Source organism: Rhinopithecus bieti, unplaced genomic scaffold, assembly GCF_001698545.2.
Source record: "Rhinopithecus bieti isolate Rb0 unplaced genomic scaffold, ASM169854v2 scaffold_14826, whole genome shotgun sequence".
Lineage (NCBI taxonomy): Eukaryota > Metazoa > Chordata > Mammalia > Primates > Cercopithecidae > Rhinopithecus > Rhinopithecus bieti.
In genome coordinates this window covers 874,185-885,038 of record NW_016808328.1, presented here as the reverse complement: position 1 = coordinate 885,038, position 10,854 = coordinate 874,185, and the positions used below count along the sequence as shown (strand labels likewise).

General features: G+C 45.3%; 1 protein-coding gene across 5 annotated transcripts in view; it reads left to right on the top strand.

Moving 5' to 3' along the window:
• The window catches only part of NIPAL3 (NIPA like domain containing 3), a 58,931-nt gene that overhangs the window by 5,710 nt on the left and 42,367 nt on the right, over positions 1–10,854 (top strand). For all 5 annotated transcript variants that reach the window (XM_017886485.1, XM_017886486.1, XM_017886484.1 and 2 more), the window contains exon 2: positions 370–718. In XM_017886485.1, coding sequence (XP_017741974.1) covers positions 626–718 — 93 coding nt within the window. In that variant the 5' untranslated portion in view covers positions 370–625. The remainder of the gene's footprint in view (positions 1–369; positions 719–10,854) is intronic.

The following is a 10,854-nucleotide window of genomic DNA, read 5'->3' as shown; positions in this document are numbered from 1 at the left end:
TTTTTTTTTTTTTTTTTTTTGAGAACTGGAGAAGTTAGTATTCTACTTACTGTGCTCAAGAGCTATGGAAAAAGGGAGGATTTAAGTTGGGTGCGATAAGAGGAAGGAAGCAGAGTGGAGGAGGAAAGGGGACATTTAAGAGCCAGAGAGGAAGCTTTTGAGATAGATGAGTCAGGTTTGTATTAAGGGGAGGACAAAGGCATGATAGAACTTGTTTTTAACAGCTAGAATTGAATTTTGAAGAATTTTTTTAATGGACTCACTTGTCATGGCCGGTTATGTTTTATCTGAATGGTATTCTCAGGTAACAAAGCTGGGCTCAGTGTTTCCTTGTCCATGCATTTTTAATGTTCCTCTCCACCACCCTAGAGGACCGCAAGAACTGGAAAACACGCCCCTCTCTGTCTGCTGGGAGAGCCACGGAGATTGGCACTTCTCTGAGTGAAGCTGAGGAGAAGGCTGTAAATCAGCCAAAAGAGCCTTGAAGCATTCTTTTGGCATGAGGAAGTGATGGCTGCTGGAGGGAGGTGAACACCACGAGGAGAGATGGCATCTGGCCTGGACCCCGCCTAGCAGCAGCTCCACCTCCTGAGCCAGCCCCAGTGGGATGCACCACTAGACCACCATGGACGGAGCCCACAGCGCAGCCCTGCAGCTGCAGCAGCTGCCTCCCACAAGTAGCGCCAGCGCCCTGAGCGAGACTTCCTTCTCCTACAAGGCAAGGGCTTTTTTGGGGTTTGGGAATTTGTATTTTCCTAACAAGAAAGTTACACAGTGCTCTGCATTGGCTAACAGATATACATGGGGTCTGTATGCCTGTCACTGGCAGAAACAGGCAGGCCCTTCACACAGACAAGGGAATGTGTAATCAAAAGAAAAGAGATGGGCCGGGAGCGGCAGCTCTCGCCTGTAATCCTAGCACTTTGGGAGGTGGGTGGGTCACGAGGTCAAGAGATCGAGACCATTCTGGCCAGCATGGTGAAACCCCATCTCTACTAAAAACAAGAAGATTAGCTGGGCATGGTGGCACCCGCCTGTAGTCCCAGCTACTCTGGAGGCTGAGGCAGGAGAATTGCTTGAACCCTGGAGGTGGAGGTTGCAGTGAGCTGAGATGGTGCCATTGTAATCCAGCCTGGCAACAGGGCGAGACTCCATCTCAAAAAGGAAAAAAAATAAAAAAAAAGAGATGCTCATTAAAATACGTAAAAATAGGGAGGCAGAGGTACATCATAAAAGGTATGGAATAAAAGGAATGCATTCCCACTTAGTAGATTTTAGTTTTTAAAAAATCACCTACTCTGGACCAGTTATGGTGGCTCATGCCTGTAATTCCAGCACGTTGGGAGGCCAAGGTGGGAGGATCTCTTGAGGCCAGAAGTTTGAAAACAGCCTGGGCAACATAGTGAGACCCCATCTGTACAGAAAAATTGAAAATTAGCCAGGTGTGGTGGCATGCGCCTGAAGTCCTAACTACTCAAGAGGCTGAGACGAGAGGATAGTTTGAGCCTAAGTGTAGTTTGAGGGTGCTGTGAGCTATGATTGCACCACTGCACTCCAGCCTGGGTGACAGAGCAAGACCCTGTTGCCAAAAAAAAAAAAGAAAATTATATATATATGTGTATGTATATATATACACACACACACACATATATATGTATGTATGTATATCACCTCCATTATTTGGAGATAATTTTCATTCATATTTCAGTATAGATCCTTGTTTTTTTCTAGTAGTATAAATTTGGGGTCACATTGCACATGAAGTTTTGTATCTTGGTTGTTTAACTTGACCTTACTTGTGGAATATTTCCCCATGTCATCGAGTGGTGACTGAAAGCATACTTTTTGAATGATTGCCCAATAATCTGTTGAGCTGCTGTGTCAAAATTTGCTCGACAGATCCTCATTGCTGGATATTCAGGCTGTCTCTAATCTGGAGTGGCTGTAAACCGTGAACATCCTGGAGTGTAAACCTCTGTGCAGATCTCTCATCCTTTCCTTAGATATAGTCATATAGGTACAATGAATAGGCAGAAGGGAATGAACCTTTTTTAAAAAGGGGGGTTTTAACGTCAGATTTAAGTGTTTCTAAACACCTATCAATGCAGCATCCGATGACTTGGATTTATTGAAAAATTTTTTTTTAAAGATCAGAGAGGCTGGGTGTGGTGCTTTATGCCTGTAACTTCAGCGCTTTGGGAAGCCGAGATGGGTGGATGACCTCGGGAGTTCAAGACCAGCCTGGGCAAACATGATGAAACCCTGTCTCTACCAAAAATGCAAAAAATCAGCCAGGTGTGGTAGTGCACACCTGTGGTCCCAGCTACTCGGGAGACTAAGTTGGGAGGATCACTTGAGCCAGGGAGGAAGAGATTGCAGTGAGCCAAGATCGCACCACTACACTCCAGTCTGGGTGACAGAGTGAGACCCCACCTCAAAAAAAAAAGAAAGAAAGAAAACAAGATCAGTGACTGCTAATACCCTAGAGCTAAAGGAGACTTTAGAGATCATCTCATCAAACCTCTCATTTGATGGACTGGAACGGTGAGGCTGGGAGGTGAGAAGTGACATACTTAAGATCCTATAGCAAGTTGAGAGGAAGAGCTAGAACCGTTAATTTTAGATAATAATGGTGACCATAATAACAATGACTAATATTTATTGAGGATTTATTCTATCCCAGGTACTGTGCTGAGTTCGTCACATGCCTTTCCTTGGGTAATCTTCACACTAGCACTACACAGTAGGTCCAGGTTTCCTCCTCTGTAGAATAGTAGCTGCCTCCTGGTGGTGGTGAGGATAAAATGAATGTATTCACGTGAAGCCCTTAGGCAATGACCCACACATAATGGCCAACATTTGTCAAGTGCTAGTGCTAGCTGTTACCATCTTTATCCCCACTTTAGAGACAAGGAAACTGAGACACAGAGAAGTTCAGTAATGGCCCCGACTGGCACAACTAGTAAGTTGTGCAACCAGAATTTAAACCCAAGTCAGACTGGCTGCAGAACCCATGCTCCTAACTGCAGCACTGCTCTGACTCCCCAGTGTCCTGACTCCTACTGCTGCCACCACACCCCAGCATGCCCAAGGAGGGGACTCTGCAGGTCATTAAAGGGCTTTTGTCATTTTAATTCCATCTGACCAGCCAGGTGGAATACGTATGGAAATTATGAACATTTGTCTGGAAGTAGACTCGTTCTAGAGCGAAGATTGACTCTGACATTCTCAGCGGACTCTGCCTCACCAAGCAGACCAGTTTCAGAGCCAAGATGGCACGATGGTTTCAGTGTCGGCATCTCACTCCTTGATCTTCTTTCCATGAAAGCCTGTTGTTTCCCCTTCCTGTGCAGCTACTGTATTCATCTAGGGCTCTGTTGGGAAGAGTATCAGACTGAGAAGTGGGAGACCTGAGTTCTTAGCCCAGCTCTGTCATCTCTGGCTGTGTGATCTTGGGCAAGTGTCATCCCTTCTCTATGCCTCAGTTTCTGTCTCTATAAAATGAAGAGGTAGAGTTCATAGATGGTCCCCAATCCTGCCTAACCACCTGAAACACCCGGGGAGCTCAAAAATATGCAAATTTCTAGGCCTCAGACTCATCTCTCTGCCTTCACCCTTTTACCCCCTCATCTCTGCTCCCCTGCAAATTGTGGTTTTGCATAGCTAGGCTAGAAACCCAGAACGTGCATTTTGTAAAACCTCTTCAGGTGAATCAGATAATCAGCCAGGTGTAGGAATTTCTGGACCACATGATCTACTAAGCTCCTTCCCGCACCAGCTCCATCATCCTGAGAACTCAAGATCTCAGGCCACCATGTCTTAGCACTAATATTCAAAGTGAGCAAAACACTCTTCTCAAGTAGGCAGTGTTACTGTTTGCGTCTTTGGAGGTGTCCACGTGCTTCACAGAGCATTATGCAAAATGGAGCAGGGTTTCAAGTCTGAAAACACTTTTTCTAACCTTTTTATCGACATATGGTATGCATACAGAAAGATATACAAATCATAAGCTCTAGATGTCAAATTTTAATGAAAAGGGAGCATACATGTTACTGACGCCCAAATCAAGAAACAGAACATTACTAGTACCCAAAAGTCTCCTTGTGCCCCTGCTAATCACTCCCCTCGCGGCAGGGGTAACCACCCTCTCTTCAAGTCAGAAAACGCATTGATGGTGGCACAGTCTTGACTTCAGAGGAAATTCAGGAGCTGCTGGTCAGCTTGAGTGAATACTGCCTTACATATTGAAGGTGCTGAGTGCTTTCATTCTGTGAAGGAACCAGAACATTCCATTCCGCTTTCAATATTCAGAGTCTACACCATTTCTAATATAATGATAGAAGCTGTTATCTTGAGTTTTTCCTGGACCTTAATTTATGGAGATGACAGAGTGACTCCATGGATGGCTAATGCCATTGAAGAAGATTTTTGTTGCTTACGTTTCCTAAAAGAAGGAGGCACATCGTGCTGCAGAGGGCCACACGGGACACACCAAGGTCAGTTGGTTAGAAGCAGAGGGCATGTAGGGAAAGCTTAGATCAGAGCCTTTATTGTGTTTTTCTGTGGGAAAGGCACGGCAGGACGGGGCGAACAGTTTAGGATTGGCTGATTTAAGAACTCTGGGTTGTCTGGTATGTAGCCCTGGGTTGATTTAGAGCAGGGGAAATATTGACCTGGGGTGTGAGGGTTTAATAAAGGAGATATTTGCAGCTCTAGATTGGTTAGCATATGAGAGGCATGCTCCTTAGAATATAAAAAATCAGTTAATACAGTTGGCCCTGTGATGAATGGATGCCAAGTGGACAAATATAAGAATCTAAGAAAACTCAGAGCACTTTCCCTGATGAGATTTCTAGTAAGTTTCCATTTTAATCACAAAATCAATTCAGTTGCCTAGTATGGAATATCTTCCTGCCAGAGCAAAGATGAATAATTCATGATGACTCTACCAAGGATGTATGAATTGAGGTGAGGGACAGGCATGGTTGTGATGATGATGGAGCTGACTGAAGTACTGGGTGGGGTAAAGAGAAGAGGACCTGGATCCAAATCCCCACTCTGTTGCTTCTTAGCTTAGTGACCTTGGGTGTATGGTGCAACACTGCAGAGGTCCTGTTATCTCATCTGTAAAATGTTGGTTTTCATCCTTCCCTCCCAACGGCTATGTGGATCAATGAAAAAGCACCTAACGCAGTGTCTGACCATGTACTAGGCATGTAGGAAGCATGTGACTCAGAAATGCCACGGGGTTTCCAAGGGGAACAGATGAAGGTACACAGAGTAGAGGTGAAGGTGTGGTTAATTCTGCATGGGGATGGGGAGAGGGGTTTTGAGGGAAAGCTGTCTCCTTTCTCGATTTTGTTAAGGCTATTTTGATTGCAAGGAGTAAAAACCCATTTCAGAGAAGCTGAGACAAAAAGGAAAATTATTATAAGGCTAACAGGGTAGCTCATGAAACCCCATGGCAGGAAAGGCAGTGGGGCTTGGAAGGTGCTGGAACTCATGCCTCCCCTTCAAAAGAGGGAAGACCTGAGTGGCCAGCTTGGGTAAGGTATCTACCTGGTCCAGTTGGTGATGGCCAAGGAGTGCCACTCAGCTGATGCCACCTGGCAAACATGGTTTCTGAGGCTCTACCATTACAGGCAGGTCTCAGAAAAGTGGTCATGTGGGCTGGGCAGGCTGCTCACAACTCATCAGTTACCTTTGGGAGGAGGAAAATATTGAGAGACAAGTCTTAAGTCCAGCTTGATGGGTGGGATGAAGTTAGGAGCAAGCTGTTCGTCCTTGAGTTGCAGCCCTGCCTTCTGCCCTGCCCATCAGGGTATAAATTTTGGTTGTTGGGGAGGGTACTCTGCCACAGGAAGCCCCAGGGCTGAGCTGCCCAGGAAGCAGCTCCCAGCAGGATATTGACACTGTGGAAGCTTTACCTCAGCCTGGAAAAGTCAGGCCTCTATTCTTCTATTGAGCGAGTAGACATTTCATCTGAGCACCTACTCTCTCCAGCTTGTGCTGGGTGGGGCGGGAGCTATGTAGATAAAGTTTCCAACCCACAGCCCAGGACAGCTTTGCATGCAGCCCAACACAAATTCATAAACTTTCTTAAAGCATTATGAGACTTTTTGAGATTTTTTTTTTTTTTTTTTTTAGCTCATCAGCGGCTATCATTAGTGTTAGCATATTTTATGTGTTACCCAAGACAGTTCTTCTTCTTCCATTGTGGCCCAGGGAAGCCAAAAGATTGGACACCCCGATATAGATCATCAAGACAGATTGTCCCTGGTTATAGTCTAAGAGGGAGGTGGGGAGGATACATTTTCACAAGTGTCTACCCCCAAGACAGAATTCGACCCAAAATTAGAGGTACAACAGAGTGTTAAGAGCATGGCCTTTGGAATCAGAGACTTGGCTTCAAACCCTGCCTCTATTACCTTTCTTCTTATTTTTTTGGGAGACAGAGTCTCCTGTGTGGCCCAGGCTGAGTGCACAGTGATTATAGCTCTCTGCACCAGCTCTGTTACTTTCTAGCATTATAACTTGGGGAAAATCATGTAACCCTTCTGTGGGTAAGTTGTATACCCGTCCTATAGGGTAGTTATGAGAATGACTGGAATTTACAGATGAGCAAACTGAAGCTGCCTGCACCGTTCCCTGCTTCTGCCTTTGGAAAATCCTACCCAGCCTTCTAGCGCAAGTATCACCTTTTCATCCATGAAACCTCTGTCAGTCTTCCTGGCAATAAAATATAGGTCCTTTAGCCACCCTTTCATAACCAATTAACAATGACCATTGTAATCATCATAATAAAAGCAGCTAACATTATTTACTTATAGGACAGGAACTGTGCTAATCCTCACAAAATCTCTCATGAGATAGGTACTGTTATAACCCCGTTTTACCTGTGAAGAAACTGGCACAGAGAGGTTAATTAACTTGCCCATGGCCACACAGTCAATGGGTAGTGTAGCTGGGGTGAGTAGCTTTGCCCTCACCTCACTTCTTTTGCCAATAACCCTCCCCATTGAGAGACTGCAGCATGGGTAGAGTGACCATGGTCCTGGTTTGTGCCTCATGCCTGTGTATGTTAATAGAGCCCCCTTTCATTCTCAGAGTCTTCCTTTTTTTTTTTTTTTTTTTTTGAGATGCAGTTTCAGTCTATCGCCTAAGCTGGAGTGCAGTGGTGTGATCTTGGCTCACTCTAACCTCCACCTTCCGGGATCAAGTGATTCTCATGCCTCAGCCTCCTGAGTAGCTGGGATTACAGGCGTGTGCCACTATACCCAGCTAATTTTTATATTATTAGTAGAGACGGGGTTTCACCATGTTGACCAGGCTGGTCTTGAACTCCTGACCTCAGGTGATCCAAGGAGTCTCCCTATTTGGAAGGTATATAGTTACCCTAAATATAAGGCTCCTGGTAGTTGGGAGGCCTCATACTTCCTCACCCATAAAATACTGGGACCAGAGCGGTATGGGGAGACCCTGACAGTCGCTTATTCCGTGACTTTGGCCGAGTCTTGGGCTTTCTTGGGTAACAGATCGCCACTGGGAGCAGCTCCTGAGATATTTGCCTGCCTTCTTCCCTCTCTTCCACCTCAATGGACACTGTCTATTCTACTCTGCCTTGTCAACTTGATAAATAGTTGGGAGCCTGATTGGGTGTTGCCTCAGAAGAATCAACCTGATCTGGCAGTGCCCAAGCCTGGGGCCGCCCAAGACAGTTCTCACCCCTGCCTCTCAGCTGGGAACCATATGTTCCACTTTGCACCGTGTCTTTGCTTAAGGGACAAAGTCACTGATTCCAACGTGGAATATCCCTGTTCTGGGTTAACCGTGCATGTGTACTTGTGAACGCTCCACCTCTAAAATAACCCCAGTGAAGACATACAGCGTGGTTCCTCAGCAAAAAGAGGAGCAGAATAGGTTGAGAGCTGCCAGTGGGGTCCAGAGGTGGGAGCTGGCCAGGTACTACCCATTCCCTCCCTGCAGCAGAACTGGGCACCCACATTTGTGGTTTCCAACCTGAGTGTTGGAGGAAGGGCTTGCTGGCGGGAGTCATTCTTGCTCTCCATTGCCCTATGTCAGGCACTGCAGGGCGTCTCGTAGGTGTGTGTACAAGCCATGTAACCCAGGGCTGGTGGCAACTTCTTGGCTTGTCTTTGAATGCTCATAAAATTGGACCTGTCATCACTTCACAAGGGTTTGGGGGCGTAATTAATGTTGATGAAGCCCTTTGAAACGCTTAGGTGGAGTTATATTAGGCTATTGCTAATCATGTCTGTCTCTAACTGGTTATTACATGTGGACATTCATATGTTATTGGAAATGGCTTTTAAAAGAAACCTCAGCCACCTGTGTCCTTAGTGGAAATGCAGCACTGATAAGATTATGTTTTTTTTCCTAATTGACTGTGCCACCTTTGAAGGACACTTCATAGAACACAATGGAGACAGTCTGGAGGAGTAATTGTCATCAAGAGGCTGGAAGTCAGGCTTAGATGCTAAAAATAAGACTCATAGTAACACCCATCTCATAGCGTTGTTTGTGGCCCTACGAGGAGGGTGCACAGAAAGGGCTTAGCACAACATGTGCTCCATCAGTACCAGCCTTTATTATCGTACTGACTGTTGGGGATCAGAAAACCATACCCGAAAAAGAAAGCCTCAGAAGCAAAAGTTCCTCTCTGACCTTCTCTTGCTCTCCTTTCTCTGGCCCCCCTTCTCCACCAGCCTAGCCACAGAAACTACAATCCCTCTTCCCCAAGGCAGGTCATCGAAACCAGAATCACTGAGGTGACTCGTGCTTGTAATCCCAGAACTATGGAAGGCTGAGGCGGCCTTTGAGCCCAGGAGTTCAAGACCAGCCTGGGCAACATGGTGAAACACCGTCTCTACTAAAAATACAAAAATTAGCTGGGTGTTATGGCATGCACCAGTCCCAGCTACTCAGGAGGCTGAGGTAGGACTATGGCTCGATCCCTGGAGATGGAGGTTGCAGTGAGCTGAGATCACGTCACTGCATTCCAGCCTCATTCCATCCTGGGTGACAGAGCGAGACCCTGTCTCAAAAAGAGAGAGAGAGACAGACAGAACTTCCTTTCCGCAAAGCCAGCTATACAACCTAAAATACTACTCTAATTTTCTTCCACTTTTCTTTGTAAAAATTGGCCATAAGGAAATTATCAGACCTACTTTATCTGGTCATAGGTCAGAAGACCCCCATTCCAGAGAGGATCCTGTCTCATATAAGAAGGGAATGCTGCCCAGAGAGGCTGAGAAGAATCTCAACAGACAGACCTGGCTGGGTTCCCCACTCAGTCTATCAGCATTACACAAGGCCCCTTTTTCCAATCATATTTCTACACAGCCGTCCATACTAAAAATGACAGTTTCTCTTCTGTCTTTGGGTCTTCACTCTGAAGGCTCCCATGTCACATGAAATGACGATCAAATCAATGTATACGCCTTTTCGCCTATTAATCTGCCTTTTATCAGTTGATTTTCAGCGAACCTTCCGAGGGCAATGGGGAAGTCTTCCCTTGGCCCCCGCATAACCTTTTAGCCTCCAATGTGTTTGCTGCCTAGATGGGTTCACCCTTGTGAGGTTTATAGTTTTCACTTCTGGGTCCCACCCTTCCCTGCCCCACTCCCTGACTCATCTCTGTGGCCACGGTGGCCTCCCTCGGCCCTTCTGCAGCTCTGCACTTCCACCAGTAGCGAGTTATTAACACATTCTCAGGCTAACACCTTCACAGACTAAATCCTTGTGGATTTAGTCAGCCATTCATCCAAGGCCATCTCATCTTGGTCCCTTGCGGGAAAAATAAAATAGCTACCAGTTATAGGTAGCTTTTGAAACTAATATGAAACTACCATCTTTATGCATCAAAAATGGTTTGAGTATTGGCTGGGCTTGGTGGCTCATGCCTGTAATCCCGGCACTTTGGGAGGCTGAGGCAGGCAGATCACCTGAGGTCAGGAGTTCGAGACCAGCCTGGCCAACATGGAGAAACCCCATCTCTAATAAAAATGCAAAAAAAAAATTAGCTGGGCATGGTGGCACATGCCTGTAGTCCCAGCTACTCAGGAATCTGAGGCAGGAGAATGGATTGAACCGTTTCTGGCAAATGTAAACATTGGTATTTTTTAAAACTGTTAGATACTCTTAACTGAAGCCCTTGTTATAAAGACCATTCAGTACCCACTATCAGCCTTCTGAAAAATATATAAGCTGTTCTTTAAGTGTTGAAAATTTTACATCATTCCCTTTTCTCCTTGAATTTGTATTTCCATTCTATTTCCCTCACAGAGTTTTATTCCAAAATTGTGTATTTTAATACCTGAAAGTTTTGTGGACTCCTCCCATACTTCCATTAAAAGGAAAACTTTGGACAAATGAAATTTAACAGAGTTATTTGAGCTAAGAATGATTCATGAATCAGGCAGGCACTCAGAACCAGAAGAGGTTCAGAGAACTCCACTTTAGCGGCCTGAGCAGCAGGCTTTTATAGGTTGAGTGCAGAAGCAAAGCAAAGCAATGGCTTGATTGGCTGCAGATAGGTGCTTGCCTTATTTGGGTCTGATTGGAGGAAAGTCCCTTGTTAGAGGTTAGTTGATGCTTTGATTGGTTATGCTTAAGTTTCATTTTACTGGTTACATTGAAATTCAGTTGGCTTACGTAGGAACCCAAGGCCCTACAGCTGTCTCAGCCTGATGGTCTCCCAGTGAAAAATTTTTCACACTTCTCTATAAGAAAGATGTAGAATAGGTCATGAAATTTCATTTATTTATTTATTTATTTATTTATTTATTTATTTATTTATTTATTTTGAGACGGAGTCTCGCTCTGTCGCCCAGG